General features: G+C 41.6%; 1 protein-coding gene across 2 annotated transcripts; it reads left to right on the top strand.

Moving 5' to 3' along the window:
* The first annotated feature begins 267 nt into the window (after nucleotides 1-267).
* LOC124046039 (T-box transcription factor TBX15-like) lies at nucleotides 268-27,881 on the top strand. 2 transcript variants are annotated; one of them, XM_046365995.1, is made up of 8 exons: nucleotides 268-769; nucleotides 7,728-7,935; nucleotides 10,620-10,721; nucleotides 13,882-14,053; nucleotides 18,371-18,538; nucleotides 21,589-21,653; nucleotides 22,926-23,023; nucleotides 25,857-27,881. In XM_046365995.1, exons 1-8 carry the CDS (start codon nucleotides 568-570, stop codon nucleotides 26,675-26,677), a joined length of 1,836 nt encoding a protein of 611 aa, XP_046221951.1. In that variant the 5' UTR covers nucleotides 268-567; the 3' UTR covers nucleotides 26,678-27,881. The 2 variants fall into 2 exon arrangements, with proteins under 2 accessions (XP_046221951.1, XP_046221944.1); XM_046365988.1 differs by having other exon boundaries at nucleotides 13,882-14,065.

Raw genomic sequence — 27,881 nt, 5'->3', positions numbered from 1 at the left:
GACCATAATATTTATAAAATACGTTTAGTTCTATTTTTCCCCCATAAAGCCCTGACGATGTTAATTCGGTGTTGGATGGTCAGTTACAAGGGTCGGGTTTAGGATTCTTGCTTCAGGAGTTGGTGTTTCTCTCATTTGCTATTGGTTAACAGATTTTGGTTCTCTCTCTTTCCAAACTTCTCATTGGACGTGTGCGATTTGACAGTGAGCGAAAGGGTTGCCCTTAACGCTTCAAAAAAAAGTTATCCAGAAGTGAGTATCAATCAGAGAGAGGGGAGAAGGACAGAAAGGGGAAGAGAAAGAGGCAGGAGAGCAGGACGGAGAGACAAAAAGCGGTAGATAGCCAGGAATATATTTAATGCTAACTTTCGAGCAATTAAATGCGCCGTGGGGATGGCGTATCATATCTTTAGAGGTTTGAAACACAATTTCTAGTCATAGTTTTTGGATTACTTTCGTCATTGGCGACTTTTGCACCGTTTTAAACATTTGACGTGTGCATTTTCCTTGTGCTCGCTGCGTGGACGGAGTTTTTGTTTTCCCTCTGGTGGATTTGCCTTGAGAGAAATGAGTGACAGAAGGCGATCTGCTGCTGCTCTGAGCTCAAGAGCGCACGCCTTTTCGGTGGAAGCCCTGATCGGGTCAAATAAGAAGAGAAAGCTCCGGGGCTGGGAGGAAAAGGATCTGGAGTTGTCTATGGAGAGCCTCGCCAACAACGGACAATTAGGAGACGGCGACGACCCTGTGCATTGTCTGGATATCGACCCCGGTCAGTGCATAACCACCATCACTTCATATTTGTTTTTTTTTTGTTGAATATTGTTATGCTTCCAAAACAAAACTACGGATTGGTCTATCTCACGGAAAAGAGGAATACAGAAAAGGCTACTATTTCATCACCATTTCAAAGATAACTAGTTATAACCTTTTCCTCAGATAGGCCTACTAATGTGAAATAATAACATCTGTAGGCTAATAATGTCCATAATTGATATGTATGTAGTTTAAAAAAGTGTAACTATTATACCGTAATAGTGGTGTTTTAACTTTGCATAAATTATCAAAGGAGTTAACCCACCCCAAATGATTGATTTTGTATAAATGCCATCACTTTAACAAATTAATAGGCCTGTCACACTTCGGTCAGATCGACAGGGACAATGCATCAATGGGGCATAATAAATTCTGCAGTCAAACTTTATTCATAAATACAAATCGTTTACTGGATATGTGTGCAACAAAAGTTCAACATTCACCTTTTGCTGCTATACTAAACAAAAAAATATTAACGCAACATGCAAGAATTTCAAAGATTTTACTAAATTGCAGTTCATATGAGGAAGTCAGTCAATTGAAATAAATTCATTAGGCTCTAATCTGTGGATTTCACAGACTGGTCACAGATAATAAAACAAAACATTAGCTTCACAATGGTCCTCAGGATCTCATCACAGTATTGTTTGTGCATTCAAATTGCCATCAATAAAATGCAATTGTGTTCATTGTTCGGATTCACAACGTTGACATCAGCAAACGTGGTCTGCGGTTGTGAGCACAATTAGACATACTGCCAAATTCTCTAAAACGATGTTGTAGGTGGCTTATGCTAGATAAATTAACATTAAATTATCTGACAACAGCTCTATTGGACATTCCTGTAGTCAGCATGCCAATTGCATGCTCCCTCAACTTGAGACATCTATGGCATTGTGTTGTGTGACAAAACTGCACATGTTAGTGGCATTTTATTGTACCCAGCACAAGGTGAACCTGTGTAATGATCATGCTGTTATAATCAGCTTTTTGATATGCCAAACCTATCAGGTGGATGGATTATCTTGGCATGGGGGAAATGCTTACTAATAGGGATGTAAACACATTTGTGCGCACAATCTGAGAGAAATAAGCTTTTTGTGCATATGGACAATTTCTGGGATATTTTATTTCGGCTCATGAAACATGGGACCAACACTACATGTTGCGTTCATATTTTTGTTCAGTGTACTTCTGTCACATCTACGCATGCAATTTGATCCATATTTGGATAAATGGAACTGAATGTTCTTCTGGTGTATCAGAATGCAAGGTCACTGTCGGTCTGATCGAGGCGTCACTAAGCCATGACGCACCCAGAAAAACGCAGTAGCCTATTGCAGCAGAGCACGGTTAATTTTATTTTTGCTCAGTTATATTCCTTAATTTTTAATTTATTTTAATGTATCCTTTATTTAACTCGGCAAGTCAGTCAAGAACATATTCTTATTTACAATGACGGCCTACCCCGGCCAAACCTGGACGACGCTGGGCCAATTGTGCTCCGCCTTATGGGACTCCCAATCACGGCCGGATGTGATACAGCCTATGATCATAAATATCATAAGCGGTTACGTTAAAAGGTATATTACCATTGTTTCACAAATTACTACACATTGGTACAAAATTATGTTTGAATGTGGGGCCATTGTCCCTTCTCCATTTACAGAAGCCTAGCTGCATAAAATTGCCCCGTCTCTCTTTCACGCGTGCCTCTCTTGATACAATACAATTAGCCATGCCAGTGACTTAAGTGAAGACATGGTCAGTTGTAATTCATATTCACTTAAGATGGTTTTGAATTGGGAGAAATGTTTTGCTGAGATTATGAAGGCCTACATTGGTTTCTGTGATTCAATGGAAATTATGCATTTTTGGCGCATGGCACAATATATAGAAATTAGCCATCACAAGCCACACCTGGGTTACTTATACCTGTTTTTGTATGAGTCCAAATATAATATGAGACAATGCGTGTGTTTTCGTGTGAAGAGAGTTTGTTTGAATGTAGGCCTGGTGTGTGCTTGTTCTTTTCACTTGGTTAGCCTCTGTGCCCTGTATTTTCTATACTAATTTCGTGAAGCATATCTATAGGCCTATAGGCTAACTCCATCCTTTTTCCTATGTGGGAAACAATAGGCCAATAAAAAGTAGACCTACGTTTAAACTATTTTTATTATTATGTTTTAGTACTTTACTTTTCCAATAATATAGGCTAAACTATTTATCTATATGAAATGGAATGGACACGCAACCTCTGCCATAAGGCTAAGGAAAATATAAACTCAGCTTTCAGTCAATTCTTGACAATTTAAGCAATCACCTATAAGGATAGTCTTAAGTAAAATTTGATATCAATGTTTATTTAATTAAAATTGCTCATATTAATTTTGTAAATCTAAAATCGCAAAATCAAAAGGTTCAGGCTAATCTTTAAAGCCTATGCATCACGCAGGCTTTTTATTACTGTCAAAACACTTGATATTCCTAAATGGCAATTATATTTAGGTAAACCATTTGTTTTCGCTTTTCTTTGTTGCAAATGTTGTAATAATAAGTAGCCTGGGTTATCCCGATTTTCAATAGGCCAAAGTTATTGCATGCCTATTGACGCAAGTCACATTAGATTCAAGATGGGCATATGCTATAATTTTTAATTCTAGATTTTTCCAAATTATTTACAAAGACGTCTATGACTTAATTTTTATACACATTTAAAACGAACTAATAAGTTATTTAATATGTCACAAAATCAATTGACTATTGTCTTTTCTAAGTCTTGGGGGATTTGGGTAGGTTTGAATTTAAGATAATTGAACTCATCGAAGAGAGACTGATGTCAAAAGCTAGCATGAATGACTCAATCTCGAAGCTTTGAGTTTGAATATCCTTACTTTATTAAATACATCAATGAATGATGATGGATATATTCTATATCCCATTCTAACCCTCCCAGGACGCAAATATGAATCATAACCCTAATATGAATTGATATCTCCTCTCAGCTCAGTATAGCCTACATTGAATTTCAACAGACACGTAAACCAACATCTCAATATTACAATCCCCATTACAATTGGATTCACAATAGGCCTAGTAGCGAAGTCCCACCTGCTTTTTATCAAATAGGCTATAGGCCTACATTTTTTTTGTATCTAAAAGGATCTCAAACTAATAGCCTACCCGCATTATAGACTATATGCCTATATATAGAAAATATATATCTTATTTGGTTCATTAGAACCTAATTTAGCGTCACGTGCATGGCTTAATGATCTTGGCCTACACATTTATTTTCTAATTGTACAGTTCATTTTAGAACGGCAAAGCTTTGTGGTTTGCCTTCAGCAACATGACTTGAACCTCATGCACATAGGCTCTTGTCTGACGCGTGAAGTGCAGCTGCAAGTGTTGTGCGTTTGGGGGATGCCTCACAAATGCGGAGGACCGAACTAAATTTGTTCACAGCAGAGATGCAGGGTTTCAGTACTACCATCGACTGCGATTCAGTCAGTTAGGGAAATGTTATATATCATCCACGGTTTTACATTAAGTTAGAGTCGTTGATTGAAAAGGAACGTTGTCTCGCGAGCTCCAAGTAATTTAGGAGCCATATTCCTGGCAGAGTCGCAAGTAGTTTGAGTATCCAATCTTGACTAGCCTCCAGTTGACACGTATAGACCAGCCATCAGCTGACAAGGTACAAATCTGTCGTTCTGCCCCTGAACAGGCAGTTAACCCACTGTTCCCAGGCCGTCATTGAAAATAAGAATGTGTTCTTAACTGACTTGCCTGGTTAAATAAAGGTAAAATAAAAAATACAATAAAAATCACTGATAACAGCTAGTCTTTGTGGTCAGTTTGTGCGGTTTAGATTTTTTACATAATGATTTTGCCTCCATGTGAGGCTTTCAAACCGACATGGTCAAACAACATTCTCATTGCAAGACACGTCATGGGAAAAAAATATCAAGTGTAAGAAAACCACCACTACTCAATAGTTTAAATTGGATTAATAACAATCCCGTTTCCCAGAGAGCCAGCATGTATGACACATTACCTTTGTTTCAGACAAGCACATGTAGGCCTATCTGCAGAATTAACCCCTCTAATATTAAATTGCCTGCCTTAAATGTAAACATCAGCACTGTCAGCAGTTTGCGTGTGTGCGCGCGCTTGCTTGTGTCAGAGAGAGAGAGAGAGAGAGAGAGAGACTGCTTTTCTTGTATGGATTTACAAATCAATGTATATATCCAGACTGTGAAATATATCACTACAGATGATCTTTAATCTCACTCTTAAACCTATTACTGGCCTATATAAGGCTTGGACAGTAGTCTGTCTCACTAAGAATCTGTAATTATATTATGGATAACCATGTAGACTGTTTTATGTTTTTAAGTCTATGGAGTGACACTGATTTTTAAGTGACAGAATGTTTAATCTTATTCTGTCCGTACGTCATATAGCTCTGAAGTTTCAATATTGTTAACCTATTCTATATAATAATATATGATATAGCCTAATATATGATATATAAATTGTCACTTGGTACTTCTGGGGTGATTATTCCTCTTTCACAAAATGCTAATTGCTGCTGATCATCTCTAAATCATTTTGTATCTTAGAAACCCAACTTTTAAAATGATGCCTCTGAGAAAAGCTTAACTCCAAGCCAACAGATGTACTATTAAAAGGGTTTCATCCTTATTTTATTGCCTCTCCCTAACATGGGCCTGAATTAATTACAGGCGGAAACAGGTGGTTCTGATTCTTGTGGATTGGGTTACTCTGCAATTTCAAGGTTGGTAGATTGCTACTTACCCACTCTGTTACAACTCTATTAAATGCATTTTCTATTCATAAACTTGTTTCCATTGAAAGGTCTTTGCGATTTTATTCGTAACATTTTGGTCCAAATTAGATAATCACATAGTGAATAAGTTTGTGTATGAATAATTAGCTGAAATCCATCATCTTTGCACCTACAAGCCGTTATTATTCACATTCAACTAGCTCGATTTCTTGTGTGAACCCACGCTTTGACAAACAGAAGATCGCATTATTGTTATTTTTTTTTAGACTTGGTAGGTATATCAGTTGAGGAGATCCATGTTCTCCATTGAGGCTCACCGCAAGTTGATTTCTCTGTGCACAACCACAAGATGGTTAATTTGGGTTTTGAAAAAGTGGTTGCTGCTCTCCACAGTTTAGCAGAGGTTGGCTACTGTCTATGATTGGCTAGTTAGTCAGCATTAGTCATGCACTTAAGGTTAGTACCAGATTTCTGACTCTGCTTCCACCTTTCTATCTGTAAGCTGCCATGAGGTGCTACTTCCTTCAATATATGTATTTATTTGTCGCTCACTCCATCTCTCTCATTGTTTCCCCTTCTCTCGAGACATGCGTCTCTCTACCCAGCAATATCCTGTGTAATGTGGGACAGATGTGTGTAGTTCTTCTCACACTTTTGTAGCTCTGCTCTGTTCCTGCTGGGTATAGTGGGTGTGACTGAGAGCAGGCTGTCCGTGTGGAGGGGGACAGGGGGATAGCGGTGGAGGACAGGGACTAGTCTGGAGACATGTAAGGGGACAGACAGCATGGTGACTCTGAGTGCTAGTGGATGGACGTGGTGTAGCTTGATGACAGTAAAGCGCCGAGACAACAGCAGCAGCAGCAGCCATGATGGCTCTGAGCAGGCCCAGATCTCTGGCCTGGCCCGCTGTGTGGCTGATGGCTGCTGGATGCATGATGGCTGTATGGGCCAATCAACAGTTGCACTGTCTTACCATGTTCCTTGGCTCACACAGAGAGAGTCATCACTGCCATCATACTGAAAGGATCTCTCAAGAGGATGATGAAAATGATTTTTTCTCCTCTCACTCTTTCGCTCCCCTTCTATGGACCTCTCTCATCTTCCTCTCTGTCTCTGTGGTAGAGCTGTCCTGCCTGCAGTGTCTTCATGTCTCCACTCCATGCTCTTGTCTCTTGTTTTGGGGTCGTGATCACTTGGTGGTTAGTCCTGGGCCACACTCCAGTCTCTCAGCAGTCCTGAATCTGCATAAACGCCTGTTTGCATGGTGTGTCCTGCCAAAGCAACCTACTTATGTCAGGGCCCTCAATAAATCATATAATATTACATATTGGCACATAATAACAGAGACATTAATAAGAAATTGAAATATACAATTCATAACATTACTGTGTGCTGTATAGAATAAAACTATATATATTTATGAGATGATACATGGCAAAATGTTTTTTTTTTCACTACATAGTGTTGTCAATGTCGAACATAAAATGCTGAAGCCAGTAGTAATGTAAGCCTATAGGTTTATTTGGAAGCTAAGATCTGGAACAGTTATTCTGGAAAAAATCCTTGAATATTCAAGTTCTATATGCAGGTTATACATTTATTTTGCTATTGTAGTTGCTCTTATTGTGTTGCCAGAGATTCCATTGGGGAAAATATAACTTACTAACTTTTCCTAACTTTGTTGTGGGCCCTTTTCATAGCCTATGTGACATCGTAATATATGACATTTGTAGACATAGTGATATGAATGATAGTAGTTTGTAGTTGGCATGACAATCATTTGGGCTAAATATAGCTTTTAGAATTTTTGTTGGTGAGCGTTTTTTCATGTAAAATGCACATTTCATTTGATGCAAGCGTTACTATTGTGGACAATTTATGACATTTCAAACGTAAATGGAATAGTTTCAGAGTCAGATTTATTTTTTATTATTTGAAATCCAACCAAACCCATATTATTTGAGTGAGTTAGATTCGGTGCTTTCTCGGAGTTCATGCTACAGATGATTTGGCCTCAACGGTCAATACTTAACTAATTTTCCTGAGGTTCCAGTTTTACCGGGGCTACATTTTTTCCTAATCCTGTAAATCTCCACAGATTCGGAGGCGAGCCCGGGTTCAGATGGCGAGGGTCTGGCGGAGAGGACGTCGTGCTCCTTCGGCTCCCCTGAGGACCTAGCCCCGGCGGCCTGCGAGCTGTCTCCCGCTGCCTCAATGGAGGAGATTCAGGTGGAGCTGCAGTGCGCGGACCTCTGGAAGCGCTTCCATGAAATTGGCACGGAGATGATCATCACTAAAGCCGGGAGGTAAAGCAGCTGCTGCATATTTATGATTTAAAGGACTCCGTGATTAATATATGTTCTTCTTGCACCTACCATGCACTCTTAGAAAAAAGGGTTCCAAAGGGCTCATTCGGCCGTCCCCATAGGATAACTATTTTTGGCTCATGGTGGAACCATTTTTAGTTCCTCTGTGGAAAGGTTTCTACATGAATCCCAAAAGAGTTCTACCTCGAACCAAAAGGGTTCTACCTGTAAAAAGGGTTATTCAAAGGGTTCTACCTGTAAAAAGGGTTATTCAAAGGGTTCTACCTGTAAAAAGGGTTATTCAAAGGGTTCTCCTATGGGGACAGCCGAATAACCCATTTAGGTTTGATATCACCTTTTTTCACATGTTGCCTACTTTTGCGCAAAAGATCCCCGTGCGCTATGCATTACCCCTGTAGCACGCATGTTTTTGAGGGGTGCTAATGTGTTGCACATGGGGGCAAGGGCTCCGGACGCGAGAGGGCCGCTCTGTAATCACAGGACATAAATGACGTATGAGGGTATTCCATGGCTGATGTCAGAGAATAGCCGGGGAAGAAAGAAACTGTTTCTAATTAATCTCTTTGAAACATGTTTTCGGTTCTTGCTCTTTTGGGCAGTGTTACGTACTGGGGAACGTAACAGGCAGCAATTACAACCCAAACCGAGCATATAACTTAACCTACACTGTTCTCATGAAGACTTTTCCCCCTAGCCAGGAACACCAGGTATTTCCCGTCCATTTTGAATTTAACGATCAAGCAATAGGCGGACGACGAATTTATGTAGTCGACTGATTCACGAAGTAGGCCTAGCAATAAAGCGGTCAAGGTTATGACTTTTTCCTCCATAAAACAAACGAAAAACAATGTGAAAGCATATGGTCTTCTGTAGGCCTATAGTTTATAATGCGTAATTTGTTTATTTCAAAACTAGGTTTAATATAGGTGAAGGTGTTCATCTTAAATCTAACCTAACAGGTTTTAGTTTCAAAGGCCACTTTATTTTACTCTGGATTGTGAAACGCGATTTAGCCAGTTGCCCATTTCAAAATAGTTGTAATTAATTAGGAATATTAGGTATGTTTCAGGCTCCCATTTTATGTCAATCAGCATCAAGCCTTTTGATTTTTCCACATTTGTAACCGTGTATGGTCCTGTATTGCTTAGTTGATAGATTATCTCGCTTGCACCACCAGGGCCGCGAGTTCGATTCCCGGGCCCACCCATACGTAAAATGTATGTACGCATGACTGTAAGTCGTTTTGGACAAATGCGTCTGCTAAATGACATATATTGTTATTATTATTATTATTATTATTATTATTATTATTACTTTTAGGCTAATATAGGCCTACTACCTTTAATAACAGAACATATTATGAAGTTTAACAACAGAAAATAGTATGACATTAATCACATTTAACAAACATAGGCCTATTATGATTCCTCTGTATATGTGTCATGCATTAGAAGGGAGTGAGGGCAGAGCAGTATAGGCTATATGTGGCCTTACACGGGGATGCGGCATATTTCTCTTAGTCTTCTAATCCAATTTGTAAGTCGCTTTGGATAAGAGCGTCTGCTAAATGACTTAAATGTAAATGTAAATGTAATTTGACAAGCATGCTTACCATTTCCTTAGACTAGATTGGCTATCCACTGATTATTTTCGTCAATGTATCTTAATTTATTTGAAGCTGACCAATTAGTCGACATGTTTTTATGGAGAAATGGCAAAGGCCAAGTTGTTTGCGTGTTTAATTTTCTTTTGGTAGGCCTCTATCAAATTACATAACAAGATTTTAAAGTTGTATTGTAAAGTAGTAGGTTTGTATTTTCGCGTTTGTTCTTCTGTTTTAATAACACATGTACACCAACTTTACAGTTAACCTATACATCTGACTTACCTAAACAATATATGATCAACGTTGTTTTCCTGATATTCAAGAATCAGATTTACGTTGTTAATAGCCCCATATATAAAATCCGTGTCTGTTTAAAGGCAGTATAGTTTAAACGACTAGCTGTGTGTATTTCATGCCTCTGCTAATAATAACCCTATAAATTCAGAGGAGAAAGAAAGTAAGAAAACAGAACTTATTTGTCATTATGAGGGCAAAGATTTATGACGTTTAAATGAAAAGAAAAATGCAGCTTTTGAAGTGTAAAACGAGGAATTATCTTGAAAATGTCTCTGTGTATGTAGTCTTACTTTTAATATGACTTTTTTTGTTTTTCCTGGTTTGGTTTGCATCGAATTACCAAAAAAACATCTTATGATTGTGTGCATATTTTCAAGGAAGAGTGAGTTTGTTGCCAGCTCGTGCATTAAAACAGTTTTAATCTTCTTTGAGGATGAAATGCCCTACTTTATTTCAACTGAATAATATTTATTTAATGAAGATGTGGAATGTTGATACAGACATTTTAAGGAATTATCATAAAATTATGTTTCTAGGCGCTGTTATGGGTGGATGAGGGGTGGAAATTAGCTATATGACTGGCAAGACATTGGTCAAACTTTAAACCATGCCCAATGGCGCACTAGATTATATTTCTAGTGGCATGAGTGGAATTATACTTAATGTCTACATGGTGCAGGGTTCCATTTGTAATGCTGATACTCATAATATAATATTAAACTTAAGCTATATTGCTAATCTCTCTCTCGCTCCCTCTCAGGCGGATGTTCCCTGCAATGAGAGTAAAGATCGTGGGTCTGGACCCCCATCAGCAGTATTACATAGCCATGGATATTGTTCCTGTGGACAATAAGAGATACAGGTATGCTCCTATCTTCCTAAGGTATGCTCACACTTATTAGCGCTTCCTAACATTTCCTAACTTCCCGTTACTCATTCAGATGGGTGTGTACTATCGTGTGCACGGTGATGTACAAATATATACACAACATGTGCTATTGGAACATTACACTATCCATGTCTGAGATTGATGTTCTTATTCAGTCAAACCAAAATAGGCTCTACCCCCAATTTGGACAACATAGCTGATAAATAGATGTTGTGTATTTTAAGATGGAGAGTCGTCCCCATGAACCCCAAACAACATACACAGATCATTGCAAAATTCAAATGGTATGCTGATATGCACATAAATCTGATTGGAACCTGAAACAATGACGTTTACAGTTGTCCATCTTGGGGATAGGTTTTTATGATGGATATCTCCTGCCAAAGTATCTGAATGAATTTCTGGCATAGAGCACAAGGTCTGGAGAGAAAGAGACCATAGGAGAGGAGAATTAAAATTATTTATCATATGTGTGTATGGTTAGAGTGAGACCATAATATTGATAGCTTTATTCACTATGGAAATGGCAAAACATCTTTCTACCCTAAGCCTGGTTCTTTGACCATGGCGGAATACAAGTTTTATGCCGTAAGGTATTGTTTTAATGTACTACCTCAGCTGAAGGACGCAGTTCAATGTGTCATACATTGGTGACGTGGCAGAGCGACAGACAAGTGGCAAAGTGTCATAGTTGCATTAATGTTATAGCATTGCTACAGATGGGTTATTTGTTACATTTATTTTTATTCTAATTTTACAGTGTACATCTTCAGTTTATATATCAATAACATGCATTAATGTTATATTATTGTTACAGATTTTTTACTATGTTTTACATTTTATTTGAGAAACAGGACTTTGCTTTCTTGAATGGAACACTGAGGAACCACTTTAACAATGCATTCATATTATTTCCCCCAGTTGCTTAATTATGTAAATGTGTCATTGAAGGATCGTAGAACCCTGGCTCTCTCACTGACTGAAGTGTTTGTCTACGAGGGGATGGTCTAGAGAACCAACATATTATGGAGGATTTTGAGAAGCCAAAAGATCTTGTAAAATTAAATAGGATTTTCTTCCTGGCTGGGGACTTTACCACAGGGCTTTGCAAACTGAGCTCCGAGCTGTCACTGGAATGTCTCATAGTTCTCATAGAGTTGGGGTCTGGAAATAGTCTTTATTGAAATGTACTTGCTTTACTTAGGCTCTCTGCCTCTCTTCAGGAGTGTCTCGTTTATACTGGGCTCGTTAAATCTCCATATTTTACTTGTCTTTTATGTGGACAGTTGGTATGTTCTAAATTTGAATCACAAACGAAAATTGCAGACACCAGCACTGTCTAGCTCTTCAAATTGACTTTGTCCTCTATATTTGAAAACACACACACACACACACACACACACACACACACACACACACACACACACACACACACACACACACACACACACACACACACACACACACACACACACACACACACACACACACACACACACACACACACACACACACACACACACACACACACACACACACACACACACACGAAAACACGTTCACATACAAGGACTTTACTTAATGATGTAAACTCTGAACATACACCAGTCAACCCTGTAGGGCAGGAATGATCAACTAGATTCAATCATGGGTCGTTTTGTTTTGAGCGGATGGTCGGGGGGCCAGAACATAATCATAAATCATTTTAGACTGCAAATTGACTGCAAGCCCAAACAGATATAACATTTGACTAAAATATTATAATTTCAAACCTTGCTTACATTTGTAAACAAGCTCGTGTCTCGCTATTATGCAAGGGAATATTTGGGTATATTCCAAACATTAAAATCACTTGGAGGTGATTACCTGGTGTTTTTACATTCTTTTATGTCCCCCCCAAAATAAAAATAATAATACTTATTTATGCTCAGAAAACTTGGGGGGCCAAATAAAACCATGTGTGGGCAAAATTTGGCCTGCAGACCACCAGTTGGGGAATCTTGCAGTAGGGAAATGTAATAGTGATACTTACTCTGTCAGTTAAGGTAACCCAATATACAGTACAGCCTGGGTTTGGCAAGTGTGTGTGAGTGTTTTAACGTGTCTGTCTGAATTTCTTGTCCATAAAAGTATCTGTTTGATGAGTTGTGTGTGTGTGTGTGTGTGTGTGTGTGTGTGTGTGTGTGTGTGTGTGTGTGTGTGTGTGTGTGTGTGTGTGTGTGTGTGTGTGTGTGTGTGTGTGTGTGTGTGTGTGTGTGTGGGTGGGTGGGTGGGTGGGTGGGTGTGTAAAGTGTGTGGTGTTGGGTGAGCGGGCTAGGCTACCCCCATCTGTCCGAATGGTGTCACATAAAGTCAGATCTTTATTGATTGTGCTGGAGCCAGATGGCAGATTTATGGAAGATGAAAGGGGGCTAATCAAATTTCCAGTCCTGTTTGGGGCTAAGGTCTCTCTCTTCTTCAACACTTTCCCTGTTACTCAGAACTTAACCCTAAACAGCAATCCAAACAGGAAATTACACAAAGGCCTGGCATTCTGTGAGTTTGTTTGGTCTGGTGTGTGTTGTGTGTGTGTTTGTGTGCTAAAGAGGTGAGAGAGTGTGCTTGTGTCTTCAGGGTGCACAAGGTTCTGTGTGTGAGAGAGAGAGAGAGAGACCGAGAGGGTGGTGTAACGCTGCTAGACAATAACAAAGAGGCCAAATTAGAGTTTTGTCCATGTTTTACCACTGAGTGATGACTATGGAAGAGATGTTGCAGCTAAGCACTTTCAACTGTGCGCATGGCCAGAACTAAAGGCAAACAGCTGTGCTTGGGGCTACAGTGGATTGGAGTCCCTCTCTTGCTTTAGTCAGTCAGTGAGGGGAATGTTCTGTGCTGGGCGGGGCAGTCATATTGTACCCTAACTCGCAATGCAACATAAAATGTTATGACTGAGCTTAGTTGTGAATATGTCGTTAAAAGCATATGTAGTATGTGTGGGGACATTTGATGTCTCTATTGTGAGCAGCTCTGCATCTGCAACACATGAACTCCCTGACTTCAATGCTTCACAATAACATGTGCAAAAAAAACAGAGAACCAAATGTGAAATAAGGTTTGGTGCTGATACGTCTGTCACTGTGTGTCTGTCCTCCAGGTATGTGTACCACAGCTCCAAGTGGATGGTGGCGGGGAACGCGGACTCCCCCGTGCCCCCGCGGGTCTACATCCACCCAGACTCCCTGGCCTCTGGAGACACCTGGATGAGGCAGGTGGTCAGCTTCGACAAACTCAAACTCACCAACAATGAGCTGGACGATCAGGGCCATGTGAGTGAGCCGGTGAGCCGGCTTAACTTGACATACCATATTCTTGCCTCCCTCCTACACCTGTACACTGTTACACCTGTACACCTTTACACTAATACAAAGACATACAGTGCCTTGCAAAAGTATTCGGCCTCCTTGAACTTTGCGACCTTTTGCCACATTTCAGGCTTCAAATATAAAGATATAAAACTGTATTTGTTTGTGAAGAACCAACAACAAGTGGGACACAATCATGAAGTGGAATGACATTTATTGGATATTTCAAACTTTTTTAACAAATCAAAAACTGAAAAATTGGGCGTGAAATTATTCAGCCCCCTTAAGTTAATACTTTGTAGCGCCACCTTTTGCTGCGATTACAGATGTAAGTCGCTTGGGGTATGTCTCTATCAGTTTTGCACATCGAGAGACTGACATTTTTTCCCATTCCACCTTGCAAAACAGCTCGAGCTCAGTGAGGTTGGATGGAGAGCATTTGTGAACAGCAGTTTTCGGTTCTTTCCACAGATTCTCGATTGGATTCAGGTCCGGACTTTGACTTGGCCATTCTAACACCTGGATATGTTTATTTTTGAACCATTCCATTGTAGATTTTGCTTTATGTTTTGGATCATTGTCTTGTTGGAAGACAAATCTCTGTCCCAGTCTCAGGTCTTTTGCAGACTCCATCAGGTTTTCTTCCAGAATGGTCCTGTATTTGGCTCCATCCATCTTCCCATCAATTTTAACCATCTTCCCTGTCCCTGCTAAAGAAAATCAGGCCCAAACCATGATGCTGCCACCACCATGTTTGACAGTGGGGATGGTGTGTTCAGGGTGATGGGCTGTGTTGCTTTTATGCCAAACATAACGTTTTGCATTGTTCCCAAAAAGTTCAATTTTGGTTTCATCTTACCAGAGCACCTTCTTCCACATGTTTGGTGTGTCTTCCAGGTGGCTTGTGGCAAACTTTAAACAACACTTTTTATGGATATCTCTAATTAAGAAATGGCTTTCTTGATGCCACTCTTCCATAAAGGCCAGATTTGTGCAATATACGACTGATTGTTGTCCTATGGACAGAGTCTCCCACCTCAGCTGTAGATCTCTGCAGTTCATCCAGAGTGATCATGGGCCTCTTGGCTGCATCGCTGATTAGTCTTCTCCTTGTATGAGCTGAAAGTTTAGAGGGACGGCCAGGTCTTGGTAGATTTGCAGTGGTCTGATACTCCTTCCATTTCAATATTATCACTTGCACAATGCTCCTTGGGATGTTTAAAGCTTGGGAATGTAACAACGTTCGTCTGTTGAATGAAGAGAGTCAGACCGAAATGCAGCGTGTAGGTTACTCATGACTTTAATGAAAGTATTGCAGTACATGAAATAACTGATATAAGAAAACAACAAACGAAACGTAAAACTAATTACAGCCTATCTGGTGACTACAACACAGAGACAGGAACAAATACCCACAAAATACAAAGCGAAACTCAGGCTGCCTAAATACGGTTCCCAATCAGAGACAACGAAAAGCACCTGACTCCAATTGAGAATCGCCTCAGGCAGCCAAGCCTAACTAGACACACCCCTAATCATACACAATCCCAATAAATACAAACCCCAATACGAAACACAACATATAAACCCATGTCACACCCTGGCCTACCCAAACATATACCAAAAACACAAAATACAATGACCAAGGCGTGACAGGGAAATCTTTTTGTATCCAAATCCGGCTTTAAACTTCTTCACAACAGTGTCTCGGACCTGCCTGGCGTGTTCCTTGTTCTTCATGATGCTCTCTGCGCTTTTAACGGACCTCTGAGACTATCACAGTGCAGGTGCATTTATACGGAGACTTGATTACACACAGGTGGATTGTATTTATCATCATTAGTCATTTAGGTCAACATTGGATCATTCAGAGATCCTCACTGAACGTCTGGAGAGAGTTTGCTGCACTGAAAGTAAAGGGGCTGAATAATTTTGCACGCCCAATTTTTCAGTTTTTGATTTGTTAAAAAAGTTTGAAATATCCAATAAATGTCGTTCCACTTCATGATTGTGTCCCACTTGTTGTTGATTCTTCACAAAATAATACAGTTTTATATCTTTATGTTTGAAGCCTGAAATGTGGCAAAAGGTCGCAAAGTTCAAGGGGGCCGAATACTTTCGCAAGGCACTGTATAAGTAATTGTACTGTTTCAGTATTTCTCAAAGTGTTTTACATTGTAATATGGGAATTTACTTCACCCCACCCATGTGTAGATAAGACTATTCTTATAGAAGAAGACTGCGGCCTTTATTGACTGATGCTGAAATAGTTGATTGGCATTGATGTAGTTATGGCACAAGATGGATCTCCTCATGACATGAAGTCCGTGCTGTTACAGGCCAGATTGCTTTTATTACGGGGCCTTGACGTTGTTGAAACAGTCAGAAGAGCCAGTGCAAATCCATTTCTCCATAGAGGTCCTGATGTAGGGATGCCAGGTAATGTAATTACTCAAGATGGACCCAACCTCCCTAGCCATGATGGAGAGATACATACGTTTTTAGAATCTTCTCTCAAAATGGATGCCAGTGGCTTCATGTAGCTTAGTGAGGCAATGATGGGCCGGCACATTCTGGTCCTCCTATGGGCCTGTTTTCCAACCAGCCAGCTGATGCTAGCACAGCTCCGTTCTTCTGACAAACGTAATAACAGATGGGTGTTAGATGCAGCAGTGGGTACATATTTTTGGGGGGAGTCAGGCAAGGCCCCTTTCTCTCCCACAGCCGCGTTATAAGGCCTTTGTTCCGCTGAAGGCATCGAGGCGAGAGGAAATTAACTTTGGAACTTCATGTGTGGGAAACCTCACCGCAAATAGGCGGGTATCTGTCCCATCACTCTTCTCTTCTTCCTCCGTCTTGCCATAGTATCAAACCTCTCCATTAACAGTGGTTGCTATAATAAAGGGAAAGGGAAAGGGGTATACCTAATCAATTGTGCAGCTGAATGCATTCAACTGAAATGTGTCTTACGCATTTAACCCAACCCCTCTGAATCACATAAGCAGGGCTATTGGTTCTTAAAAAACTCTAAAAGTCTAAGCCGTTGGAGGGGCTGACATATGGAATTGTTTTAAGATGGTCATACCATGGATCATTTAGCTTTTTGATTTAGAACTTTAGGACCTCTTTAGGTATACATTATTTGGGGATAAAATATTGAATATGGCCTTTACTGCTATAGCCCATAGAAACACATTGAATAACATGTTAATAAATGTCAAAAAAGACAGACAAAAAATGTATCATAAGGTTTTGAAGTGTCTGTTCTATGTCTCTAAGAGATATAAGAAAGCTCACGAATTTCTTTAGTTTAACCCCTTATTTTTGTTGTCGCAAAACTACCTCCATACTTCCATTAATTTGTATGGGTTACCTTCAGACGAGTCCCGTGAAACTTGTGGGGGTTGTAGACCAAAACGGAGAGAGTCTCCCCTTTCCATATAGTGGACACAATAGTATAGATGTTTTCGTGAGAAGACCAATTTTCGGGGTGACTCATGGTCTGACAAACACCGCTGTAGCTCAGCCACCTTCCACTGCAGATGCAGAAGGCCGACATGGGCGAATGCTGTGAATTGAGACCAGCCCATGCAAAAATATATCTCTAGTTTAAACTGACGGATTTTTTTATTATGTTACTTAGATTGACGCACAGGTGATTAACCAAGCTGATTGGCTTTTGCTTGTTATTCATATAAATAAGTAATAAATATGTAACTGAAATCACTTTATTGCTACAGTAGGCCTCTTATTTTAAGGACACTACTAGATGTATTGTTTTGATAATAGATCCGTCCGATAAGTCCCTTGTCTGCTCTGTGTTGTTGTGAGCTCAGTGTGTGTATGTGTGACTGGGGAGGGTTTGACCTGACCCAGAACCCTGGCCCTGACTTGGGGTCCCCTGGGCTGAGCAGGGGGAAAGGTGAAGAGGATGGGGGGCTGGAATATTACATTTTCTGTCAATGTTATTCGTTAATGTTTCACCAATCTGTTTGAAATGACCCCCTTAGTTGTTTGTGGCTCCAGGGAGGCTTCTCACTCGGGCTGTAATCAAGAGCAGACAGAGAGCCGGAGGGAAGGCTGGGCCGCCATAGCCTGAAGCCTCGGCTCTGCTCTCTGGTGTTAAATACTTACCTTACCACCTCTCTTATCATAAATGTGGACTTGTGTTCCTCTTAATCATACAGCCCTGATATGAACTCAGACTTGCTTAGACACGCATAGGCACATGCACACACATGCACTCACAATGTAACCATTACGATCTCTCTGTCGTTTCAGATCATCCTCCACTCCATGCATAAGTACCAGCCTCGTGTCCATGTGATCAGGAAGGACTTCAGCAGTGACCTGTCCCCCACAAAGCCTGTTCCCAGCGGAGAGGGAGTGAAGACCTGTAGCTTCCCTGAGACTGTCTTCACCACAGTAACCGCCTACCAGAACCAACAGGTCTGAGGCCAGACACTTTTATCTTTGTTGCTACGATGCTGTTGCCACTCAATTGGTTTATCTGCACCAGGCATAGGGTCAATTCAAGTTTAATTGGAGTCAATTCTGGAAGTGAACTTAATGCAGAACTGACACCGTTTTAACTACTTTGCAGATATGAATGAAATAAACAGACAATCATAATATCAGTCCAAAATATCAAATTCACAGTTTATGCCTTAAAACATACTTTGTAAGAGGTTTTTAAAAAAGGGGTATATTTGACTCAAAATTCCATTACATATAGTCAGGTATTGTTTGCAGAATAGATGGATGCAATCAATGCATGATTAATATACAGTTGAAGTGGGAAGTTTACATACACTTAGGTCATTAAAACTCATTATTCAAACACTCTACAAATGTCTTGTTAACAAACTATAGTTTTGGCAAGTCGGTTAGGACATGTACTTTTTGGATGACACAAGTAATTTTTCCAACAATTATTTACAGACAGATTATTTCACTTATAATTCACTGTATTACAATTCCAGTGGGTCAGAAGTTTACATACACAAAGTTGACTGTGCCTTTAACAGCTTGGAAAAGTCCAGAAAATGATGTCATGGCTTTAGCAGCTTCTGATAGGCTAATTGACATAATTTGAGTCAATTGGAGGTGTACCCGTGGATGTATTTCAAGGTCTACCTTCAAACACAGTGCCTCTTTGCTTGACATCATGGGAAAATCAAAGGAAATCAGCCAAGACCTAAAAAAATATTTATAGACCTCCACAAGTCTGGTTCATCCTTGGAAGCAATTTCCAAACATCTGAAGGTACCACGTTCATCTGTACAAACAATAGTACGCAAGTATAAACACCATGGGACCACGCAGCCATCATACCGCTCAGGAAGGAGATGCGTTCTGTCTCCTAGAGATTAACGTACTTTGGTGCAAAAAGTGCAAATCAATCCCAGAACAACAGCAAAGGACCTTGTGTAGATGCTGGAGGAAACAGGTACAAAGTATCTATATCCACAGTAAAACGAGTCCTATATCGACATAATCTGAAAGGCCGCTCAGCAAGGAAGAAGCCACTGCTCCAAAACTGCCATAAAAAAGCCAGACTACGGTTTGGCTTGCAAGCCGAAGTACTCCATCCCAACCGTGAAGCACGGGGGTGGCAGCATCATGTTGTGGGGGTGCTTTGCTGCAGGAGGGACTGGTGCACTTCACAAAATAGATGGCATCCTGAGGATGGAAATTATGTGGATATATTGTAGTAACATCTCCCGACATCAGTCAGGAAGTTAAAGCTTGGTCGCAAATGGGTCTTCTAAATGGACAATGACCCCAAGTATACTTCCAAAGTTGTTGCAAAATGGCTTAAGGACAACACTGTCAAGATATTGGAGTGGCCATCACAAAACCCTGACCTCAATCCTATAGAACATTTGTGGGCAGAACTGTTAAAGCGTATGCGAGCAAGGAGGCCTACAAATCTGATTCAGTTATACCAGCTCTGTCAGGAGGAATGGGCCAAAATTCACCCAACTTATTGTGGGAAGCTTGTGGAAGGCTACCCGAAACATTTGACCCAAGTGCAACAATTTAATGGCAATGTTTCCAAATACTAATGGAGTGTATGTCAACTTCTGACCCACTGGGAATGTGATGAAAGATATAAATGCTGAAATAAATAATTCTCAATACTATTATTATGACATTTCACATTCTTAAAATAAAGTGGTGATCCTAACTGACCTAAGACAGGGAATTTTTACTAGGATTAAAGGTCAGGAATTATGAAAACGGAGTTGAAATGTATTTGGCTAATGTGTATGTAAACTTCCGACTTCAACTGTAATAGCTTAATATAGATTGCTATCAGGTTGTAAATCACAGATCATGTATTGTTTGGATCCTGAAGCCATTTGGTTGATGCAAAAAGGTTGAAAGTTAGGTGGATATCTCAACACAATCAAACTATCATGGGCAATGACCATACGTCATAACGTGGCTATATAATGTGGCTAATATTTAGCAAGCTAAAAACACAGAAGCTTTGATGTAGCTAGCTAGCTGCTGGGAGGATGTAATGTCATCATTCGGACGAGTGGGTAAATGGCAGACTTTTCCCCAAAATTTTTTTTTAGCAGCTTAGGTGGCTACAGCTAAGTTGCAGGTGTCATTTGGTTAGCTAGCTAACAAGAAATGTGACTCGCTTTTGAACTTGAACAACTGTTAACCACAGGAAACTATTATTTGTCAATTAAATGGATCTGTCATCGATCAAATTGGCAGGCACGCAAGCAAGCTAGTAAATCCAATTCAGTTGTCAAAAACATAGGTTATGGGACATAAGCAGGTATTGGAAGGCAGGAAGGCAGGCTGGGCAAGCGAGCAGGGCAAGCAAGCAGGCTACTATTCCCCATCCTCTCAGTCCAACTACATGCTGAAACATTTGACAGTTTATCCAAAGATACTGGTTTCCCCTTTTGTCTGTACATTTATCCCTCACTAGATTTCATGTTAGCTCATCTGGCTCTTTCTAAAGTCGTTGTAGCTGCCTATAAACATACAGTTAAAAGTGAATGGCATATCCCCAGTATGGCAATGAATTATTTGCCTATACGCCAACTGTAGCTCTGATTGGTTATGGTGCACTGGTCTGTGTAGAGTCTGGGCCTGGACAAGACATATGTTTTTATTTGTTTTTATTTTCTATTAATTGCCCAAATGCATGGCAGCTTTCCCACTCATATTACTGTAGCATTTTCACAAATTCCCAAATATTCTATGAATGTATCAAAAAGTTTTTAAAAATCACCATATTCTCCCCAAGGGTGTACAGTATATAAACATATTTTAAGGAAATGTATGGTGCTAAAACGGTGTGAGTTCCTCTTTAAATTCAGTTTATGAATGGAAAATGACCAATTATTATTACATTAAAAAATATTTTCATGAATTGCTTTATTCATACATTCCTTCATTTCCCCTTTGATTTCTTTGAAATCTTTATATTGATACATTTGTTTTGATTGTCATGTTTTTCTTTCCCACAGATAACTAGACTAAAGATTGATCGCAACCCATTTGCTAAAGGATTTCGGGATTCAGGTAGAAACAGGTATACATTCCTCCACTAACCCGAGGTCCGTGTAATGCAACCTGTCTCAGCATTCGCCAGGCTGTGTGCCGCAAATCTGTCCTTTTGTCCAACGTGGCCTTTAATATGGAAATAATCCCCTGGAGATACCTCCTAATCCCATATGCTGCTCCATATAAAATTAGTCACTCTCTCCCCAGCCAAGAAAACCCCACTAGATCTGAGATAGAAACACAGGTTCTGGGAAGGGGAGAGCTCTCTCTCTTTCTCGCTCTCTCTCTCAGTCCGGATTATCATATGTAACGGGGGAAACACTGAACCAGACCCTCAGCACATGAAAGCTCCCCTCCCATCTGGAGCGCATTATCGGCACAGTTATTTGAGACATATTTTTTCATTTTTCAAACAATACAGTGCATGATTTATGAACTAGCGTTAGAATTTCATTGCAAAAAACTACAGATGAAAAGATTATGTAGAAATAAGATATTTATAGACAGAAAATGTATTTATCCTCACACATATCCCCCTAACTACTCATACCAATGCATTATAGTAATTTACTACATCACTGTTAAGCTGTCAGTTATTCCACATTATGGCGAACTGAAATGAATTAAAACGAGGACATATGACACAAGCTAATTCGTTAATTAACTACTGAGTTGTTTCCCCTCTATGGATTTATATCTTAATATAGAGCTCTCTCAGGCATTAAATTATGATTGTCATCAATCAGATTTTTTGACTGGTGACATTTGACTTTATGAGGTAAAACAGGGCAGAGCTCATTTGTTGGGTTTTGGTTCCGAGCTCTATGAATGAGCGCACTGATGGCCAGGGCCAGTGTGATTAGCGTAGCACGCAAATGAGCTGGAATGGCCCTGGAGTTACTGGCCCTAAAATAACATGGTCGGGACAGGCCCTCGTTTCCCTGGGACAGGGCCCAGCGGCGCACACGGGAGTAAATCATGCAGTAAGGAGAACCGTGTACAGATTCTAGATGAAACGTCACTCAGATTTATGATCACAGTAAAAACCTGCACATTTTAATGGCTCCAGTTTCCTCCCAGTCTGACTCTACTTCTCTTCCTCCCTCTTCTCTCATTCTCACTTACACTCCTTCCTTTCTCTATGTCCCTCTCTCTCTCTCTGACTATCTGTTTTGCCATCACAACTCTTCCTTCCTCTTTCTCCTACCCCGCCTTTGTTATGTTTTATGTATCCGTCCCTCACACTGACCCTTTCTTTTTTTCTCCACTGTTTCAGTCTCTCGTTCTCTCTCTCACACAGGACTGGTCTAGAGGCGATCATGGAGACCTATGCATTCTGGAGACCGCCTGTGAGGACACTCACGTTTGAGGACTTCACCAACATGCAGAAACAGCAAGGTGTGTACAACTGTCTCTAAACTATGGCCTAATCTCTACAATCTTCTACAATATACACTATTTCACTGTCACTTCATATCTTTCCTTTACCTCACAACACATAAATTCTCTTCACCAGTCTGGTCATCACCACCTGTTTTGGCACCTAACTTGGAATCTGCTGAACTTTTTATTAAATTAACCCTGTTGCTTTTGGACGGCTTTGTTACACGAGTGGAATCAGTGAAAGCTCAGCGTCTTGGTCATGGCTCGTATCACAGGCCCCGATGCTTTAAAGCAAGCCAATTTCTTCAGCGCTCCTTCCTCAGAGGTTATGATGACGTTACACCACTCAGTATTTTGTCTGTGCCGACATCTGTTTGTTATCACAAACTCCTCCAAACCTATTAGACATTTATTAGAGTCCTCACGCCGCTGATGAACTTTGGGCGCTCCGTAAGTGCTCGGAGCTAGAGCGTGTGTCGTCCCCCCACCTCCACTCCTGTCCCCCCCAGCGGCACCAGATGCCCTTCCAGCGGGGTAATCAACAGCCCTTTCAGCGGGGTAATCAACAGCCCTTTCAGCGGGGTAATCAACAGCCCTTCCAGCGGGGTAATCAACAGCCCTTTCAGCGGGGTAATCAACAGCCCTTTCAGCATGGTAATCAACAGCCCTTCCAGCGGGGTAATCGACAGCCCTTCCAGCGGGGTAATCAACAGCCCTTCCAGCATGGTAATCAACAGCCCTTCCAGCGGGGTAATCAACAGCCCTTTCAGCGGGGTAATCAACAGCCCTTCCAGCATGGTAATCAACAGCCCTTCCAGCGGGGTAATCAACAGCCCTTCCAGCGGGGTAATCAACAGCCCTTCCAGCATGGTAATCAACAGCCCTTCCAGCGGGGTAATCAACAGCCCTTCCAGCATGGTAATCAACAGCCCTTCCAGCGGGGTAATCAACAGCCCTTCCAGCATGGTAATCAACAGCCCTTCCAGCATGGTAATCAACAGCCCTTCCAGCATGGTAATCAACAGCCCTTCCAGCGGGGTAATCAACAGCCCTTCCAGCGGGGTAATCAACAGCCCTTCCAGCATGGTAATCAACAGCCCTTCCAGCGGGGTAATCAACAGCCCTTCCAGCATGGTAATCAACAGCCCTTCCAGCATGGTAATCAACAGCCCTTCCAGCATGGTAATCAACAGCCCTTCCAGCGGGGTAATCAACAGCCCTTCCAGCGGGGTAATCAACAGCCCTTCCAGCATGGTAATCAACAGCCCTTCCAGCGGGGTAATCAACAGCCCTTCCAGCATGGTAATCAACAGCCCTTCCAGCATGGTAATCAACAGCCCTTCCAGCATGGTAATCAACAGCCCTTCCAGCGGGGTAATCAACAGCCCTTCCAGCGGGGTAATCAACAGCCCTTCCAGCATGGTAATCAACAGCCCTTCCAGCGGGGTAATCAACAGCCCTTCCAGCATGGTAATCAACAGCCCTTCCAGCATGGTAATCAACAGCCCTTCCAGCATGGTAATCAACAGCCCTTCCAGCGGGGTAATCAACAGCCCTTCCAGCGGGGTAATCAACAGCCCTTCCAGCATGGTAATCAACAGCCCTTCCAGCGGGGTAATCAACAGCCCTTCCAGCATGGTAATCAACAGCCCTTCCAGCTGGGTAATCAACAGCCCTTCCAGCATGGTAATCAACAGCCCTTCCAGCATGGTAATCAACAGCCCTTCCAGCGGGGTAATCAACAGCCCTTCCAGCGGGGTAATCAACAGCCCTTCCAGCGGGGTAATCAACAGCCCTTCCAGCGGGGTAATCAACAGCCCTTCCAGCAGGGTAATCAACAGCCCTTCCAGCAGGGTAATCAACAGCCCTTCCAGCAGGGTAATCAACAGCCCTTCCAGCGGGGTAATCAACAGCCCTTCCAGCGGGGTAATCAACAGCCCTTCCAGTGGGGTAATAAACAGCCCTTCCAGCGGGGTAATCAACAGTTCCCCTCAGCAACGCTGAAGCTGCTCTGACCCCTGACTGACCAGAGAGGAAAACATGACATCACTATGATATCCCCCTCTCCTGGCCAACAGAACCCTGCAGAACTGAGCTGAACATTATCGAAGGCATATGGTGCAGTCAGAATCAGAACTCTGGCCAAGAGAGAGTCATGAAGTTTTTCTTTTCTTTAGCTGGTTTCAAACTGAATTTCTCTAACATTAAAATTAATGCGGACCAAATTCTCATCAATAAAGAAATATTTGAGTGATATCCCACAGCTATCCGTCAATTCCAAAAGCTTGACTTATTGCATGTAAACCTGTGCCAAGATAAAAAACATATTTTTACGTCAATACATGTCTAAATTATGAATGCATGGTTCTTTGAGAAAAGGGGCAAGCTCGGAGCTCTGTTGACCAGACATGTACTGTATCAAACTGAAGCCACATTTATGCTCAGAAACAAGTACTGTTATTTTAGGGTTTAGGATCCAATAAATACTACTATTTCAAAGAAGTAATGATGTCATGCAATTAGTCCTTAAAATCAGATGTTGAGCATATGAAAGTGGTAAAGTCAGCTGAAATTGACCAGTAAGTGTAATATCAAATTCTTTAATACATGTGAATTAAGTGGCTTATGTACCAGCCTTAAACAGGGCTCTCATATTTGACCGGTTAAGATCAAACGGCAGCAGTCACTGGAATAAGACATTCTGGCAGCGAAAGGTCGAATGGCTGAAATGAGAGATACTCTGAGTGTGATTGTTGGCCAATGCTTCTGTTGTTGTTTCACTCTGTAACATTGGCTCTGTCTCACTGTCTTTGCATTGAGTGTGTGTGTGTCCCTGTGTGTTTTTCAGGAGGAAGTACGGGCACCTCTCCCACCACCTCCAGCACAGGAGCCCCCTCCCCTTCTGGCACGGCCCACCTCCTGTCCCCCTCCTGCTCCCCGCCCACCTTCCACCTGGCCCCCAACACCTTCAACGTGGGTTGCAGGGAGAGCCAGCTGTGCAGCATGGGCCTGTCTGAGTATCCGGCCTGCGCTCGCAGCAACATGGCGGCTCTGCAGGGCTACGGGGGTCTGGCCGACAGCTCCTATGGACGCCTCCAAGCAGCAGGAAGCGCTGTGGCCTCCGCCCAGCAGTCTGAATCCTTCCTGCCCCAGAGGACGTCCTCCCTGATTGCTGCAGGCATGCAAGGGGGTGGTCATGGTCCTCTGTCTGGAAGCAGCGGTGGCGGGAAGATGGATGCCTACGGAGGTCAGCTGACCTCGTTTCCGGCATCCCAGCTGCAGTATGTGATGCAGGGTGGAGCTAGCTCTACCTCTGGCTCCTCCTCCTCATCAGGCTCCTCCCCCTCTTCTGCCCACATGTTCAGCGGGGGCCACCACCATGTGCAGCAGGGATCCTACAACGCCTTCTCACTCCACAACCCCTACAACCTGTATGGATACAACTTCCCCACTTCCCCTCGCCTGGCTTCCAGCCCTGAGAAGACCCAGGGCGGCCTCCTGTGCTCCTCCTCCTCTGCCGGGGTGTTTGCCGAGCGCCAGTACCTGTCCAACGGTGGCATGGACAGCATGCACATGATCGGCAATCCCTCCGCTGGCCAGCAGGGGGCTGGCTCCTGTGATGGCCGTCAGTATGGCTCCTCCTCTCAGATGTCAATGCACATGGTGTAAAAACTGTCCTGTTATTTCAAGTTCTGTCTCTTCTACTAAGATATGCTATTGATGAGTCATTTTACATTTAGCGTTGTTTGTAATACTGAGGTTCAAAGTGAACCTTTCAAAAAACAGACTTTTCATCTCATTGTGTTTAAAAATAATAATAATTGACCTCACATGCTTTACACAAGGAGGTGGAACTGTTATTTAATTACCACAATAGTGTTAAAAAGGGAAAGTGGAACCATATACCGTGCTCTCAGTGCACATGTGGCTGTTTAGAACACTAACCCCAACCATGGGGACATACAGGGGGATACGTGAAAGAGAGGAGACCACATACTCTTACTGTCGAGGGATTCTCAGGAGTGAACCCATTATGGTGCAATAGTAATGACAGTCTACAGTAACTCAGCCTTGTTGCTATGGACTCTATCCAGTCCCGGACAGGATGTGACAGATGCTCTATGTGATCCAGAAACTTCACCTCCACTTCTCTAGTTTTAACAAGACATTTATGCAACATTATGCCATAACGTTGTGGCAACATTGGGAGAGAACTGAAAAGGTTGTGGCAGTGCCAGATCAATATGAAGGACTTCAATATGAAGGTTTCCCCCTCTGGCCACTCAGCGGAGATGATGGGAGGATGATGGATGAGGCACAGAGGGTGAATATAATATAATACAGCACATGCTGGAAGGATGAAGTCACTAAAACTAAAGGTCAGGGTGAGGGAGGAGCTATGTGTGTCTGACAGTGGGGTCCAGTTGTTGACCCTGCACCTCTCAGTGGATACGCTGGACAAGAAGCTCTGTTCAAGTGGACACTGGACATATAGTGAAATACAGTGAAATCCCCACAATCTTATCAACACCTTTCCTCACAGACTGGAATGGCTTCACTATTTTTGAGTGGATTACCTTTTTAAAAGCATATATAAGATGGCGAATGCAAGCAAAAACCATAAGCTTTACAGTTGTTGTGTGAAAGGTTATAAAGATAGAATAGGAAAGAGTAATTATAGTATGTTTTGGTGTGTTGTAGATAATTGTATTTAAGTGCCAAGCAATAATACAATTATATGGGCCAATCTATCATGAAAACAAATGTGAGAAAAAATGGAAATAGCAAAATTATTATTTTGAAAGGCCTTTTAAAAAACTGTAAATACAGGTGCCAAGCACACAAAAGTTCAATAAACATTTTAATTCATTTA

This window comes from Oncorhynchus gorbuscha, linkage group LG01 (assembly GCF_021184085.1).
Source record: "Oncorhynchus gorbuscha isolate QuinsamMale2020 ecotype Even-year linkage group LG01, OgorEven_v1.0, whole genome shotgun sequence".
Taxonomy (NCBI): domain Eukaryota; kingdom Metazoa; phylum Chordata; class Actinopteri; order Salmoniformes; family Salmonidae; genus Oncorhynchus; species Oncorhynchus gorbuscha.
Note: the sequence above shows the minus strand (reverse complement) of the source record. Positions and strands in the feature narration are given on the sequence as shown.